Below are 17,320 nucleotides of genomic sequence, written 5' to 3'. Positions count from 1 at the left end.
CAGGTATACAACATGATTCAACAATTCTATACATTACTCAGTGCTCACCACAATTAAGTGTAGTGATCATCTGTCCTCAAACATTTTGCAGTCTTCCAGACTAAATTCCCTATGCTCTACTTTTCATCTCCATAATTTATTTATTTTGCAAATAGAAGTTTGTACCTCTTAATCCCCTTTATCTATTTCACCCTTCCCCTCCACCCACCTCCTCTCTGACAGGTGGTTACCTGTTTGTTCTCTGTATTTAAGAATCCGGTGTTTCGGACTCTTGGGTGGCTCAATTAGTTAAGCGTCGGACTCTTAATTTGGCTCAGGTCATGATCTTACGGTCGTGAGACAAAGCCCTGTGTTGGGCTCTGAGCTGTCAGCAGAGATTTTCTCTCTCCCTCTGCCCCTCCCTCACTTGCATGCAGGCACACGCATGTGCTCACTCTCTCTACCTCTCTCTCTCTCTCAAAAAAAAAAAAAAAAGAGTCCGGTTTTTTGGTCTCTTTTTTTGTTTGTTCATTTGTTTTGTTTCTTAATCACACATGAATGAAGTCATATGGTATTTGTCTTTCTCTGTCTGACTTATTTAACTTAGCATTATACTCTCTAGGTCCATCCAGTATGTGTTCCCTTTTAATGTGACAGTTCTAGAATTACCTTTTTTTAATATTAAAAAAACAGTTATATTAAAATATCTCCAAAACAGACATTCTCCATGTTTTTTGAATAGGAAATAAAAATCATTTATTTTATTATCTGTAGAAGACCTGTTGGTTTTTATATTAATTTATCTTACAAGAGAGAGAGGCACTGTGGAGATGGGTAGAGATACAAGAGAAAAAGGCTAGTGTGTGTATGTAGCAAAGGTACACAGGAAAAAATGTCCACTTTTGGTATTGTAGGAACAGGAAGGTGAAAGTAGCCGTGAGGCAGAAGGAGGTATCTGGGTTTTATCTGGGAGAAGGACCCACCTGGCTTCTAAAAATGGTTTATGCTTCTGTGAGCTAATTTAATAGGCTCCTACAGTTTGGCTTAGTAGTGCTTACGAGTCTTCTCTGATGCTTTTTGTTGTTGCTTTAAAACTTTAAATTCAAACTACGTTGCGTATTTTACAGATCCCTCATTTTGAATGGAACTCTATGGCACTGTCAACAAAGGAAGCTCGGATGGACTACCTGAGAGAATGTATATTTGGAGAAGGCAAATCATGACTGTAGTTTTAAATTAAAATTCGTGATGCTGGTGTGTCACATTTGAACTTATTTTAATTAAGGGGCCTGACTCAACTGAAAAATGATAGTACAGAATTGACTGGTTTCAAGGTCAATTGAATACCTATTAAACAGACATTTTACTTTCTCCAATATTTAATCTTTCTCTACTATCTGGTTGGGAAATTGTATAAAATTCTTAATATAAAAGACTTGTAACTTTGAAGAAACTTGAATCATTCACAGTTCATTCTTTGAGGGCCTACTAAGTGTCAGTAACTGTTTTAGGTGCTGGGAATACAGCAGTGCATATTGTGTATCTGCCACAGGTGGCCAGTGAGGTAGGAGGGAAAGTCATAGGTACTAACACTTCCTAGAAGCCAAGTAGAGAAAGCATTTCAAGGAGGGAGAGGTGAGCAGTTGTATCAGATGCTGCCATCAGGTAAAATGAGGACTGGGAAATGACTGTTAAATTTATCGACATGAAAATCATTGGTAACCTTGAAAAGAGTAGTTTTGGTGAAGTGCTAGGTGTGAAAGCTTGACTGGTTTAATAGAAACCAGGAGGAGACGGGATTTTTTTTTTTTTTTTTTTTTAATAAATAAATGGAAGTAAAGAAATGGAGTGGTAGCTGAGGGGGAAAGCGACCAATCTTTTATTTTTTTTTTAAATGTTTTTTTTTTGAGAGAGAGTGCAAGAGGGGAAGGAGCAGAGAGAGAGGGGGTGTGGGACAGATGATCTGGAGTGGGCTCTGTGTGGACAGCAGAGGGCCTGATGTGGGGCTCGAACTCACAAACCACGAGATCATGACCTGAGCCGAAGTCAGACACTCAACCAACTGAGCCACCCGGGCACCCCAGAAAGTGGACCAAACTTAACCTGGTCTGATCGTATACATGCTGGGGGAATAATGATTTTCTCTTGCCTTACAACACATTTATTTAATAAAATAGTAACTAGGGACCTACTATGGGACGTAATCCCTAGCCCTTCTTCCAAGTGTGGTATATTTGTACTCAGCAGAAAGCCATGTTGTAACTATCCTCAGGCTACTTGGTGTAAGTGCAGGTAATTAGCATTTGAAGCTTGCTATCTTCTGACTTCATGACCTTCTAAATTCATTCTGTCCCAAAATAAGTTGGTAGCCAGAATGCCTTGAGTCTTAAGCATAGCTATAAAACATGTGTCCTGGGGCACGTGGTGGCTCAGTCGGTTGAGAGTTCAGCTTCCGATCAGGTCATGGTCTTGTGGTTCATGGGTTTGAGCCCCATATTGGGTTCTCTCCTGTAAGCGCAGGGCCTGCTCTGGATCCTGTGCCCTTTTCTCTCTGCCCCTCCTCAACCCGCTCGCTCTTTCTCCCAAAAATAAACATTTAAAAAAAAAGCAAAACCAAACGTGTCCTGCATGGATTTTGGTGTGTTGATATTTGATTTAGGTTTAGTTGAAGCACTTGTTTAAAATATTATTACTTTGCATGGTGTGAAATGCAATACATAACAGTAAGCAAAAAAAAAAAAAAAAAAAAAAAAAAAATAGTAAGCACTTTAAGAATAAAATGATTAGACTGGGGCACCTGGGTGGCTCAGTTGGTTAAGCGTCCAACTTCGGCTCAGGTCATGATCTCACGGTTCATGAGTTTGAGCCCTATGTGGGGCTCTGTGCTGACAGCTCAGAGCCTGGAGCCTGCTTCAGATTCTGTGTCTCTCTCTCTCTCTCTCTGCCCCTCCCTCACTCATGCTCTCTTTCAAAAATAAATAAAAACGTTAAAAAAATTTAAAAAATGGTTAGAATGAGGAGGATTATAAATTGTTTTCTTTGGATATAAATGAAAACCTAGTTATTGTGTACTTTGAATACAGGGAAATCTTGATTAAACGACCCTGATGTACCTTTCACTTACTGTTACACGTAATGTGACTTCTAGTGTACCACATCTCGTACTCTCCTTCCTCTAGGCTGCCCTACCCAAATGGCTTTATTTATGTATATATTCTTACATATTTTTGTTTGATGATCTTTCTATTTAAATAACTGGAGTTGTTATAAACAAAACATTCTTTTTTTTTAAAGCATTCTTTTTTCATTGAGATATAATTCATATACCATAAAATTCACCCTTTTAAAGTATACAATGCAGTGGTTTTCTAGAGTATTCACAAGTTTGTGCAACCATTACCACTATTTAATTCCAGAACATTTCCATCATCCCAAAGCATTATTTTTACAACGTAATATCATGTCTGTGTCGGTCTGCACTCTCTCCCCAACATGGGGCTTGAACTCACAACCCTGAGATCAAGACCTGAACTGAGATCAAGAGCTGGACACTTAACCAACTGAGCCACCCAGGCATCCCTGTCTTGCTTTTATAGTAAGCACTTCCTCTTACAGTTTTATCACTCAGGTTTGCATCTCTAGACACCATAATTTGCCTCCCCACAACCTTTTAAATGTGTCTTAATCTAGAAGTATCCCACACCAGCCCTTTCTCTTCGAAAGTTTATCTGCTGAACAACCTGTAGAATTTCCCACCTTCAGGATTTGTTGATTATATAATCCTGGATAGTTTAGAATAGTTTCTGTCAATACAGAAAAGTAGCCAGGATTCTACTTCAAAGATCCAAAATAAAACTGATTTTTATTGGATATGTTTCCATATTTACAGTACAGACAATAAAACTGTATGACCACTCAACTGTTCTTTATGAAATTGCTTGACAAATAATAATGGAATACTCCAAATTAGTTCCAAGTCAGATTTCTCAGAAAGCGACATGTGTAAGGCTAGAAGTCGAACATGTCTGCAAAAGCATGTGAAACCCACGAACGACGATTACTTGGTGACTTGCACAGAGTTGAATGTGATGGCTGTGGACACACTGAAGAGCCAGCCTAATGCATATACTAACAACAAACTGCTTGAGTATAGGGTTTCACATCCTAGAAAACGCAATAATGCAGTCATCTTTCCGGTTTTTTTTTTTCTTTTTTCTTTTAAAAGTTTGTTTTTGAGAGAGGGAAAGCATGCACATGCACCTGAGCAGGGACCAAGAAGAGAGAGAATCCCAGGCAGGCTTTGTGCTATTAGTGCAGAGCCCCATGTGAGGCGTGATCTCATGAACTGTGAGATCATGACCTGAGTGGAAATCAAGAATTGGACACTTAACTGACTGAGCTGCCCAGGCACCCCAGTCACCTTTCTATCAGAAATTTGCAAATAGGTAGCTCTTTCATGGAATATATAGATAAAACTTAAACCGACAAATACACAAATATACACCTCACTGGCCCCAACTTCTGCCCAGCAATTAGAGAATCAGTTCATTTCCTAAGGACAGTCCCCAACCCTCCTATCACAGACACTGTAGTCAATGGCTTGAAGACTGGTTTACTGTTTTTAACTAAATTTTTTAAAAAAGTTTATTTATTTTGAGAGAGAGAGAGAGAGAGAGAGCAGGAGGGGCAGAGAGAGAACCCCAAGCAGGCTCTGCACTGTCAGCACAGAGCCCAATGCGGGGCTGGAACTCAGGAACTGTGAGATCATGACCTAAGCTGAAACCAAAGTTTGACGCCTAACCGACTGAGTCACCCAGGTACCGCCCCCCGCCAAATTAAATTTGATTTAAATCATAAACAATATACTAGTGTCACAAAAGGAATGGAGAAAAAAAGAAAGACCACTTAAAGTTGACTACTTAGAGGTTTTTTCCCCTTCAAATGAAACCCATTTATTATACTTTTTAAATAGCATTTCCAAAGTTTTCTCATGGTATGTAATCTTTAATATAACGCATAGAATCTTGTCATATCTTGAAGCGCGAGGGAAAGTTTTTGACATTTTAAACATTAAAAAATGTAGATGTACATGTTTCATTCTCCAATTTCATTCATAATAGAAAATGAGTGTAAAGTTACCATAACAATGCAAATGAAAGAATTAGTAAACAACTCAAATTTAGAAAATTTCTTTACAATCGAGTGAGACAGATTAACAAAAGGTATAATATGTTCAACTTAATACTTAATTTCCTACTAGAAAATGGTTTTAAACAATGATCGTTACATTGAAGATTCAATGACTGAGGTTTTGACACCCACTGCTAACCTCATGGACAGTAATTAGTGAATAATTTCTACATCAATCTCTGTATAGGCTTTTGAAAACATAATAAATTAAAGCCCTATTATCCAAACAAACCACATTCCATTCTATTGTGTTTTTTCACCTCCCGGTTTATAGTTTAGACAGTTTGAAGAGGTTTAAACGTGTTGCTAGGCAACTAGCTCCTGAAGCATAACGTATTTCCTTCAACATCCCAGCCCATTCTTTTTTATCATCTTCATACCTGATGGAGAAAAAAAAAGTAATCAATAAGCAGTTTTTAAATAGATAGTTCTGTACGTTTCCTTGTATTAAATATACGAATGTGGGTCTTTGAGAAAAACCTATTGGCTCTTAACTAGAGGAGGACACACCTGACTGGTACAATATCATTTGAATTCCTCCTCAAATATGCTTTCTCTGAGCATATGTCTGAACCACCGCCATGGTGTTTAATCTGGATGTTTAGGCAGTTAATTAAGCCTTCTCTGGGAATCAAAGACTGTGCAGAGATGAAGAGTAACAGTTAATCAGTCATTCACATTTGGATTGATAAAGATGGCTGGTCGCTATGAGTCAAAGTCAGCAGACTCTACATTAAGAGTAAGAACTGAAAAGTCAGGGACAGCTGGTCACCTTGATTATAATTTCAATCCTTCCCATACAGTGGTGCCCACCATGGCAGCTGATGCTAGTGATTACTCCAGAAGAATCCATTCCCTTCTGCTTTATTGTCCTGTGTGAGTACTATTAGATTTTGCATTTGATGTTAGGTAAGAACTAACATTAGGTTGTTCCCTCAGGGAATATTCACGGTTATAAAGATACAGGAACTTGAATTGCTTTGAAATATGTGTGCCTCTACTCTGCCTGGTGCCTGGAATGCCTTCTCTGCATGAGGAATTCCTAAACGCTGCCCTCTCTCTGAAGCCTTTTTGTAGCTTTCCCTTCATTTCTCACATTGTCCTTTATATAGTATCTATTATAGCAGTTACCATTCTATTGAAAATTTTTCCTCATATTTATGTCCTCAACAAGCTCAAGGGTATTTGAGGGCAAATAATATATCTTATTCACGTTAGTATTCTCCCTCCTCCAGAAGCTATTAATACTTGGCACAAAGGAAATACCGCCAAATCATTCTATGATGATGATTTAAAGTAATAATTTTTAAAAGTAGCTCATACTTATGTAAGATATGTCCTATCTGACTTAATTTTAACAATAGTCCAAATTTAATTTTCAAGATTTGTACTGTACACCAAGTGATTTTTACATTGAGAAAAGTAGACAAAAAATATTTTACCACTAATAAAGGGAAGAACTTTAATTATCTATACAAAATTTGGGGCAACAAATTAAAAGAACGGTTTTAAGTGACTTAAAGAAAAAGTGACCACATTTAAGCAATATCAGGTTAAATGAGGCTTAAAAGCATTTGCTTCCTGACAGTTATGTATTTTTTATTTTTATTTATTTTTAATTTTTAAAAATTTAATGTTTATTTATTTTGAGAGAGAGAGAGACAGAGTGCAAGCAGGGGAAGGGCAGAGAGAGGGAGACACAGAATCTGAAGCAGGCTCCAGGCTCTGAGCCATCAGCACATGGCCCGACGCGGGGCTCAAACTCACAGCTGTGAGATCATGACCTGAGCCGAAGTCGGATGCTCAACTGACTGAACCACCCAGGTGCCCCAGTGACAGTTATATTTTTACTTTCAGCTTGGTCAATCCTAAATAATGGAAAGATTTCAGCAAAAAATACGAGAATGGAAGGTTTTTGGGTTTTTTTTTTTTTTTTTACATATCACACTAAGAGGGTCTATATGTTTGGAATGTGGTATACTGATAGTTCTCATCTCTGCAAATGTGAGTAGAGATTCACCAGGAAGTTGAGGACAAGTGGGCAGCCACCTTTCTGGAAGATCAGTGGCTCTCAACTTTTTTTTTTCTCTTTAATGTTTCAAGTTTTTATTTAAATTCTAGTTAGGTAACGTACAGTGTAATATTAGTTTCAGGAGTAGAATTTAAGTGGCCGTCAACTTCAGTGCACATCTGAGTCACCTGGAGGTCTTGCTAGAACACAGATGGCTGGACCCCCCAATCCCAGAGTTTCAGTAGATCTGAGGTAAGGCCTGAGAATGTGCATATTTAACAAGTACACAGGTGGTGCTGATGCTGCCTTGGAAACCACAGCAGATCACTGGTTTTCAAACTTGCACATTTGGAACCACTAGAGACATTAAAAATACTGATGCCTGGGTCCTACCCCCAGAGACTGATTTAACTGGTATGGAGTATGGCCTGGGCAAGAACATTTTTTAAAGTTCCTGACGTAATTCTAATACGCAGCAAGAGTTGAGAATTATTGCTCTAGATTTTATCACCCAAGTGGAAAACACCAGTACCTAAATTTAAAATTTTACAGCCAAGCAGACAGTGATGAATGCATTCTTGCCTTTCCCCAATCTGGCGGTTCCCAAACTTGTCTGCATATTAGAATCATCCAGGGGTCTTTTGAAAGTTTAAAAGCCCAGACCATACTCTAGAAAATGAAATCATAGTCCATAGAGGTAGGAAAGAGGTGTCAGTACTTTTTGAAGCTCCCTATGTGATTCCAGTGAGCAAGCAACTTTGGGAACCACTGTCCTAATTGCAAAATCAAACATAATCAGAGAGGATGCCTCTTTCAGGCTCCCCTCAGCAATATAAGGGCTACTTTTAGCAGGAGATGCTCTACTTTGCTGCCTACAACATCCTCCTGCTGAAGCAACTTAGCTTTTGACCACCTTTAGGAACCACAGTGGCTCATGTGGGATTCAGCTGATTGACAGCACCATTCCCTAACATCAGTGTTTTTGACGCTGGCTGCATAGTAGAATCACCTGAGAAGGTTTTGGGACCTCACTGCAGAAATCCTGATTTAATTGGCCTGCGTTAAGGTCCAGGCGCTGGTATATTTTAAAAGCCTCCCAGGTGATTTAAAATTTTTTTTCTTTAATGTTTTTATTTATTTTTGAGACAGAGAGACAGAGCATGAGCAGGGGAGGGGCAGAGAGAGAGGGAGACACAGAATCTGAAGCAGGCTGCAGGCTCTGAGCTGTCAGCAAAGAGTCCGATGCAGGGCTCGAACTCATGGACTGTGAGATCATGACCTGAGCCGAAGTCGGACGCTCAACTGACTGAGCCACCCAGGCACCCCCATCCCAGGTGATTTTAATGTGCAGCCAGGATTAAGGATCACTGCCTATTCACTCTTTGTGCTTATCCCTGTTTTCCAAAAACCCTAACCTTCTCAGCCCTCCATTATTTCATTCTTTTTTTCCCTACTGCTTCCAGCCTTTTTCCATCTCAACTTCTCCCTAAGATAGCTCCTTTCCTCCCTGGAAATCTCTGGTTTCTTTTTGTTCCTCCTCCTCTTTTGGGGTGGGGAAAGATGAGTAATACTTACCTTCCCTTTATAGCTACTTTTTTTCTTGCCTTCTACATAGCTAGTTACTATTACAACAACACAAGGAAATAATGTTTGATGCATAAAATAATTCCTTGGTTAAGCCACCTGTCTTTCAGCCTTTCAGTTCACCAGGGAATAAGGCATGTGGTGGGTCAGGTATAGAAGCAGTAATATCCACTTTCTACTCTTGGCCTTGGCGGTATGCCTTCACTGATCGCTCTTCCAAAGCTATCCCTACAAATTTATTTATTTATTTTTATTATTTTTTTAAAAATGAAATTTATTGTCAAATGGGTTTCCATACAACACCCAGTGCTCATCCCAACAGGTGCCCTCCTCAATGCCCATCACCCACTTTCCCCTCCCTCTCACCCCCCATCAACCCTCAGTTTATTCTCAGTTTTTAAGAGTCTCTTATGGTTTGCCTCCCTCCCTCCCTAAAAATTTAAATTAGTGAGCAAATCACTTGTTAAAATGAAGATACTGATTAAATTTGGGGTGAGACCTGGGATTATGCATTTCTAAGAAGCTCTCAGGAGATGCCACCACTGGTGGTCCATAGACCATACTTTGAGTACCAAGGTTCCAGACAATCTGGTGACAGACCAAGGAAGAGCATCCATCCTTGAGAGTGGGGGCTGGCCTTCAGCTGAGAGGGAAAGCATGAATTTGGCAGTTTCTGGATGAGTGTACGGTATCAACTCACTAATGCTTACCTCAAGCAACTGAGATCTGCCTCCTATAAATTTTTATCAGCAAACACAGTGCCTGGGCTGAAGGCAGCAGGTGCCATTTGACAGACACATGTGGTATCCTAGTGGTAACCAGATATCTGCATTCTGTATGCCCTGCCCCAACCATGTGGCTCTCCATGACACAACTTACACTTCTGCTCCTAAGACTTCCTGTATGTGCCCTGGTCTCCAGGGGACATTCACTGTATTAGAAACTATGGTAAAATTCACCACCCCCCACACACTGTATAAATACTACATTCGTTTCAAGCCTAACTTCAAAATATTCAACTGAGTAACCACTGCAGGTGTCATCCTTCGGAGACCTGCCCAGCATCGATCTGAGGGGTAAAATGGATTGCTCCTTTTCACCTGTTTCTTTTTTAAAAAGCTTTTGTAACTGAATCTTCAAAAACTCAAAAACGGTTTAAGTTAGAATCAAAACAGAATTAATGAATTTGTGGAAAACTCAAGAAGTTAATTACATGTTTCTTCAGAACTCTTAGGAAATAAAGTACCCTCTGGTAGAAAGGTTTGGAAGCAGCCCTCACTCTACTGGATGCCTAGTGCAGTACACTTTCAGAGCAGAGTAGAGCTTTATTAAAGAATCAACAGTCCGAATCTCATTTTACTGATTAAGAAAAAGGCCTAGATAAGTTCTTTCCCAAGCACACAGCTAATTAGAAGCAGTACTTGATCATCAAGTAAGTGGCACGTGCAAAAGTTCAATTAGGTTTGAAAAGCGTTTAAGCTACTATCAAGAAGAAGCATACATGTTGGGAAAGTCTGGCTTACTCTTTACTGCAAAATTGCTTTATCGGTTATCAGTTATTTGATTTAATCTTTGGTCCAAAAAATTGGAGTCAAAAAAACTTACTTCCATATGTCATTGACTTCAGTGGGTGCAAACTCTTTAGACTCCAGTTGAATCATGGCAAAGCCCCCGATGGCATACAGGGATCCAGCCAGGCTGACCAAACTGATGGAGCTTCTTTCTTGGGGAAATTCAGTCATTACTTCCCATCTAGGAATTATTGAAAAGACAGTCAATGTAAAACCTAAGGAAATGCCAAATTTATTTACTGAACAATTATGTGAAATTATAATTTAAAAATTCAAGTTAGCATAGGCATCTAAAATTAGAAGATTAAGTTTTTCTACTGAAAAATAGCTAAATATTTCTTTATTTGAAAGATGTAACCAGATTAAATATAAAGCCCTCAATATGTCAATCTTGGACTATTTCACCTTCATCAATTAGCATGTTCAGCAATGGTTATCAAAATGTGTGCCATAAACTGGGGGGTTGGTACACTTCTAGGGCTCCTGAGTCTTACTGTGCTGGATTTCATTTGAATGGTAATACAAATTTTTAAAAAGCCTGGTTTCCATCATTTCTCAAGAAATCTCTAAATCCTTTGCAGTAAAGGCATGTAATTAACCTAGTTGAGAAACTAGAGTTAGTAATTTTCTTTTTAATGACTTCATCTTTTTAAATAAAGGATTTAAGGGAACTTTTTAATGTTTAAAGCCATATGAAATAGGACAACTAATGATAAAATTAATAAAATCAGTTGGAGGTATCAAGAATCTAGAATGAGTTAGTCATTTTGGCAACTCTCTATTCTATTTCTCTGTCATTAAAAGTGGACCTTTCTCTAAACATATTATTTGTTTTTCTAACTATAAAAATAGCACATATACATTGTAGACAATCTGGAAATACAAAAAGGTATAGAAGAAAACAAATACCACCATGATCATACCCTCCAGACATAACCATAAGCAACATTTTAGTGTAATTTTGTTTTTTTTCAAAAAGCATACAGATTTATAAATATAAATGTCTATACATACACATGAAAAAGCTATGAACATAGAGTGTTTATAGTTCTGTGCACTGCTTCTTTAACTTCTTATGAGTGTTTACCTATATGATAGTTTTCAAAAACACGATTTTTAATGATCGTTTAAAATCCTGTCCCATAAAAGTTCCTTGGTGATTTTCAGATACTAAAGTGTATTTTGTAATCAGGCATACATGGTTCCTTAAAAAAGTAATGACAGTGCTCTGATTTTTCTTCATTGCTAAACTAAGAGTGTAAAAACTATGTATTTATCTAGATGAGTGAACTAAAAAATTTGAAAAGACTAATTTTACATAAACGATATCTGTCAAATGTCTTTTCATATTAACTTTAAGCCAATAAAAGCTTATAAGTGAAAATATTAAGAAATTATAAAGAGTATAAAAGAATTAACCATTTGAAGCATTCATGCTTTACAAATATCATAAGCTAAGTGGAGGTCTTTTCATTCTACATATTTCAAATCAAAACACCATACGGAGACATGTATATTCACCCACATGTATATAATTATTCAGAAGTATTACCTTTGCACGACTAAATTCATAAAGTTAAGTTAATAACAAATAAGGACAAATTGAACACTCCAACATTAACTTGAGGACTATGTGTTCCAAGTTACAAACACATGTAATGCATCAAAATGTTAGGCTTTTCACACCCAATAACAGTAGAAGGAACCCACATACTTCATCTTAATCCTTGCCTCCCTGCCCTCCTCTCCCCATGTCCTAATCAGAAAGCTTCATTTTCATCCAAAGTTAAAAAGTAGAGTGATTCATATGCTTTGGTAAGATACAGCAACTCACTTATTGGTTATGAGGTCAAAAGCTTCTACTGAAGCTGAAAGGCCATCTTCGGTGACGCCTCCTGCAATCACAATCTTGCCCTTATGTATGGCCACCCCAAACATGGAACGAGGGGTTTTCATTGGAGCCACATCTTTCCAGTCTCCTTTTTTTGGGTTGTAGACAAACACTCTGTTTGTACACTTTCTGTAAACATAAAAGACAACAAAATGGTCCTTTTAGAACCTTCCTTTCTGAAAGAAGCAATTTCACTAATCGTTTAACATTGCTTCCCATCTCAGATACATAAAGCAGAATTAGAAAAACTCATAAGTATTCTGAATCTGAGCCTATGACACAAGTGAAGGACAATTGCGAATGTGGGCACTAAAACTATTTTATAACTTAAATATACTACTGGATGGTAGAGTATCTTTCCTTTCGGCAATCACCCAGAGTGGATTTTAATCCTATCTGCTGCTAAATTCAACAGAAGACACAGATAGAGTTAAAAAAAAGATCATAGATCCTTTTTGTGCCAAGTAACAAAAATGTTAAGTTTATCTTATTGTTTGAATCTCCTAGGAATGACTTAGTTAATTTAAAAAATAATTAGGTATGAAAGTACCTATTTTAAATTTAACTCCATAATATGATGGCTTGTTTCATTTTAGTATACTACTAATACACCAGTGTATTTTAAGAAATCTGGGACTATAGATTAGACAACTAGTCATCTGAATAGATGAGTAAGGAGAGCAGTTTTATATGCTAAATGCTACCAGGAAAACCTGTACTCATCTGAATTATTCTTAGTATGTTCCTCAGAGTTCCTTAAGGTTATCCATAATTTACTGATAGGAGTTCAAAATGCTAAATAATAATTCATCAACTGGATATATTTGTGGGCTTTTTAATTTTGTTTTTGCTTTTTTAAAGTAAGCTCTACACCCAATGTGGGGCTTGAACTCGCAGCCCCAAGACCGAGGGTCATATGCTGTAGCAGCTGAACCAACCAGGTGCTCCTGGATATATTTGGTAAAGCAAAAAAGCCAACAAACAATACTCCCAACGTTTTAGGAGGACAACTTTTTTCTTTAGTCTTATGAAAGACCAGATATCTGGAGTAGAAGCATTTCCTCTAATATTTGACTATGGGTATTATTTTAAAACTTCTTGACAAGGTCATGATACAAAACTATGTTCTTCAAATTCAGTGGTGTTAACTAGTGAGATTTAGTGCTTACTTTTAGATAATGACTCATTTCAAAGTTCTTTGGCATTCATCAAGCAATGCTGTCTTGGTTAATCATACTCTCAAGATTAATATATTCTTACCAACAAGACCTGTATGCTTCTTACTGACATATCAATTTCCTGGTTACTAATACCACTTGAAGGAAACAATTTAAATCATTTGGCAGGGTCAGTAGATTTTCAAAGTCAGAACACTGCTTAATACACATTTTCCATCCTATTTACTCAGGAAAAATACCCCAAATAAGATTTTGCACTAAGTTTGTAATATGGCCTTCCTTTAAATTATGGGAATGGCTGGGATTAAGGAAAATATTAAAATATCAGAATATGTTATCTTTGAATATGGATAGACTGTATAAAACCCATTGTTCTTTTTAAACAATTAGTCATTTATTTTTATTTTATTTTATTTTTAATTGAAGTATAACTGACATACCATATCGTATTAGTTTCAGATGTATATCATAGTGATTTGATATTTTTATACATTATGAAATGATCCCCCTGGGTAAGTCTAGTTATCATGTGTCACCATACAAAGTTGTTAACAATATTATTGACTACATTCCCTATCCGTATATTACATCCCCATGAGTTATTTTATGATTGGAAATTTGTATCTCTCAATCCCCTTTACCTGTCTCACCCATCCCCAACATCTCCCCGCTCTGGTAACCACCCGTTTGTTTCCTATATCAATGAGTCTGTTTCTTTTCTTTTCTTTTTTTTTTTTTTTTTTTTTTTTTGCTTGTTAGGTTCCCATTGCTTTTTAAAATCACATTTCCTGTGCTATTTGTCATTTTAATTTAATAATAACCATTAATTGTTAACTCAGAATATAGAGTTCTTTATTTCTAGCACATTTCCATATTCTACTCTCCTTTCCTGCTTTGCCCTTATAATTCTTAATTCTGGTTCCCTTTCCAGGATTATCTCTATTTGTTAAGTAGCTCGGGCAAATGAGGACAAGCCAAATTAGGCAGAGTTTTCAGAGGCAGGACATTAGTTCTCACTATTTAAACTGAAAATCTTCATTTTACCAGACAGGCTCCCGGCTTAACCGACTGACTTTTGGAGCCCTCTGAAGTCACTTCTCCCTTTGAGTAACAAGATCCTTTTCCTAATTACCTATCCCTTGAGAAGTGCCTAGAAATCAAGTTATATGAATCTTCATCCTGTTTTTCTCACAAGAAACTAGGCAGCCATGGGTGTACCAGATGCAGCTGTTCTGTTTGATCAGTGCCTCTTTGTGACCAGTTGTTAAATATTTTGACTATCAAAATATTTAAATATTTTTACTCTGTCCAGGAGTAAATCAGTGAAACATTGTTTAGGAAATAACTGCTTTCTTTTCTGTCACCAGGCTCCTCAGTTTCAAACTCACCTATCTAAATTCTTTTATGAAGGTAAAGTACAAATCCATGATATTTTAATGCACTATTGGTTTAGCAGTTATATTTTAGATATAACATTAAAGAGGTACACTTAGTTTTTATCTAGTTGTGGCCAAAAGAATAAGAAAGCCCACTGGCTTTAACGTAGTGAAATATAATGAAAAAGACTTGATTATGCTCCTAAATGCTGCTTTTCAACTGTAAGAATGCTTATGAGGGCGGTATCATGCTAGTTCCTAGCAATATGCTGAATATCTACACATTTACTTTAACAAGTTTTATTTATTTTTTGATACTTTAGCAACTGTTAACTTTTATACAGTTTCCCTTCAGAAATCATTTATAATATCCTCCAATAGCTTTTCAAAATTTTATTTTGAAACTTTCACTTCCAAAATGTTATAAGTGAGAACCAAGTCTCATTTCAGTATGTAGATTCAGATGAAAGGAGGGAAGAACTCTTGCAATAACAAAATCATTTGGAGGGGCGCCCGGCTGGCTCAGTCAGTGAAGCATGCAACTCTTGATCAGGTTTGTGAGTTCAAGCGCCACGTTGGGGATAGAGCTTACTTAAAAAAATGTTAAAGAAAATCATTTGGATGTAAACCATAAGGAGATTTTAGGTACTTACTTGTCATCTGTCTTTCCTCCTAGACAATATATCATCCCCTTATGTGAAATCACACTATGGCCATAGACTTTGATAGGCAGTTTTTTAACTTCATTCCATTTTGCAGTCCTGAAATGAGAAGACGGTAGAATTTCTATGCTTTGAAACACGTTTTCTATGCTTTCAGTTAATTCTAGGTTCTAAAGCTATGAATATGTAATGGGCATTCATATACCTGAATGCTTACGAAACAGGAATGTCATGGCAACTTACACGGGATCATAGCATAATACCGAATCCAGCGAAGCCTCTGTTTGAAGGTCTTTGCCTGCAACTACATAGATTTTGTCATCTACCTCTCCCAGACCGAAGAGACACCTGGCTGATGGCAGAGGTGGAAGTCCAACCCACTCGGATGCTATGTTGTCAAGCTGAAAGAAAAATATATAAGGAATTGTACAGCTTGTTAGAAAAGAGTTACAGTTGTTCCAAGAAATATGCTATATTCTATGTGTTGTTTACAATACACTGAGATAGTGGGACGCCTGGGTGGCTCAGCTGGGTAAGCATCTGACTCTTGGTTTTGGCTCAGGTCACTATCTCACAGTTCGTGAAATCAAGCCCTGCATCGGGCTTTGTGCTGACAGCATGGAGCCTGCTTGCGATTCTCTCTCTGCCTCTCTCTCTGTCCCTCCCCTGCTTGTTCTCTCTCTCTCAAAATAAATAAACTTAAAATATATATATTAAAAAAGAATACACTGAGATAGTCAAAGATGTTGCAGGTAAAATAAAACTGCAATCCAAAAGTATCATATTTTACCTCTGGATTACCAAGAAAAATGAGAAATTCTGCTTGGTTTACCAAAATAGCTAAAAGTAACAAAATCTGGAAAAAGAGAATAGAGTCACTAGAGTTTGGTTAGAACTGTGAGGTTTCTTGTCAAAGTTTCTTCCCATGTTGTCTTGTTCAGGTTCGAAAAAAGCATCCTAATACTGTTAGCTCCTTGGGGAAGAGAAGTTGTGACTGTGGGGAGGGTGTATGTGAGTGACCCCCGAATGCTATATTTAACATGCTCCCCAAGCCAGGACAGCTGGACCTGTCGCTCAGTCCACAGACAACTGGGATGTTAGGCAATATCTTTTTTCTTTTCTTCAAAACTGTGTAGGTTTCTCTCTGTTTCGCTTTATTATTTCTGACATAGGCAGTGTTCTGGCTATAACCTCCTAGCCTTTTGCTGGAAGTCATTGGAAAAACCCTCGCCTCTGTCTTTTTTTAAAATTGTATTAGGAAGTAACTTGCTTGTGTTTGCTGCTGCTACTTCTGCAAGCCTCAGACAGCTCTCTAGGTGCCCATGCTCTCGGGTAGGTAATTCTGGTGTGGCAGGTATCAGTTTCAGCGCTTACTATTGGTAATTTTACGTTTTTCCACTTTGCATTTTAGGACATGAAGGCATGAGAAAATTGCTTTTTGAAGGAGTGCAGTTACAGATTTGTTGTTCTCTGTAGTGCTACATCTGTGTAGCAGAAGAAGGAATAAACCCCAGAATAACTGGATACCAAGAGTAGGTGCAGATAATAAGGGCTGTGGTCAAGGGAGGGTCTCTGTAGAAGCCTATGTATATTTCACCTCATAACTTTGGTTAAAGCAAGTACTAATTAAGACTAGATAAAATGAGCAGTTTAATCCTCACATATGCATTGTTAGGTCTGCATTCACAAATTTTTTTTTTTCAACGTTTTTTTTAAATTTTATTTATTTTTGAGACAGAGAGAGACAGAGCATGAACGGGGGAGGGTCAGAGAGAGGGAGACACAGAATCTGAAACAGGCTCCGGGCTCTGAGCTGTCAGCACAGGGGCCCGACGCGGGGCTCGAACTCACGGACCGCGAGATCGTGACCTGAGCCGA

The 17,320-nt window shown here is 37.7% G+C and overlaps 2 protein-coding genes across 7 annotated transcripts in view; one reads left to right on the top strand and one right to left on the bottom strand.

Annotated features, from left to right (window-relative positions):
- FASTKD1 (FAST kinase domains 1) overlaps positions 1–1,241 on the top strand; it is a 47,871-nt gene extending 46,630 nt beyond the window's left edge. For all 3 annotated transcript variants that reach the window (XM_042949045.1, XM_042949047.1, XM_042949048.1), the window contains one exon: positions 1,107–1,241. In XM_042949045.1, the coding sequence (XP_042804979.1) occupies positions 1,107–1,202 (96 nt within the window). In that variant the 3' untranslated portion in view covers positions 1,203–1,241. The remainder of the gene's footprint in view (positions 1–1,106) is intronic.
- A 4,177-nt stretch (positions 1,242–5,418) lies between these two features.
- BBS5 (Bardet-Biedl syndrome 5) overlaps positions 5,419–17,320 on the bottom strand; it is a 41,632-nt gene continuing 29,730 nt past the window's right edge. For all 4 annotated transcript variants that reach the window (XM_042949043.1, XM_042949040.1, XM_042949041.1 and 1 more), the window contains 5 exons: positions 15,686–15,843; positions 15,434–15,541; positions 12,170–12,355; positions 10,370–10,516; positions 5,419–5,549 (listed from right to left, as the gene is read on the bottom strand). In XM_042949043.1, coding sequence (XP_042804977.1) covers positions 5,438–5,549; positions 10,370–10,516; positions 12,170–12,355; positions 15,434–15,541; positions 15,686–15,843 — 711 coding nt within the window. In that variant the 3' untranslated portion in view covers positions 5,419–5,437. The remainder of the gene's footprint in view (positions 5,550–10,369; positions 10,517–12,169; positions 12,356–15,433; positions 15,542–15,685; positions 15,844–17,320) is intronic.

This window comes from Panthera leo, chromosome C1 (genome assembly GCF_018350215.1).
Source record: "Panthera leo isolate Ple1 chromosome C1, P.leo_Ple1_pat1.1, whole genome shotgun sequence".
In the NCBI taxonomy this organism is placed as follows: Eukaryota; Metazoa; Chordata; class Mammalia; order Carnivora; family Felidae; genus Panthera; species Panthera leo.
Note: the sequence above shows the minus strand (reverse complement) of the source record. Positions and strands in the feature narration are given on the sequence as shown.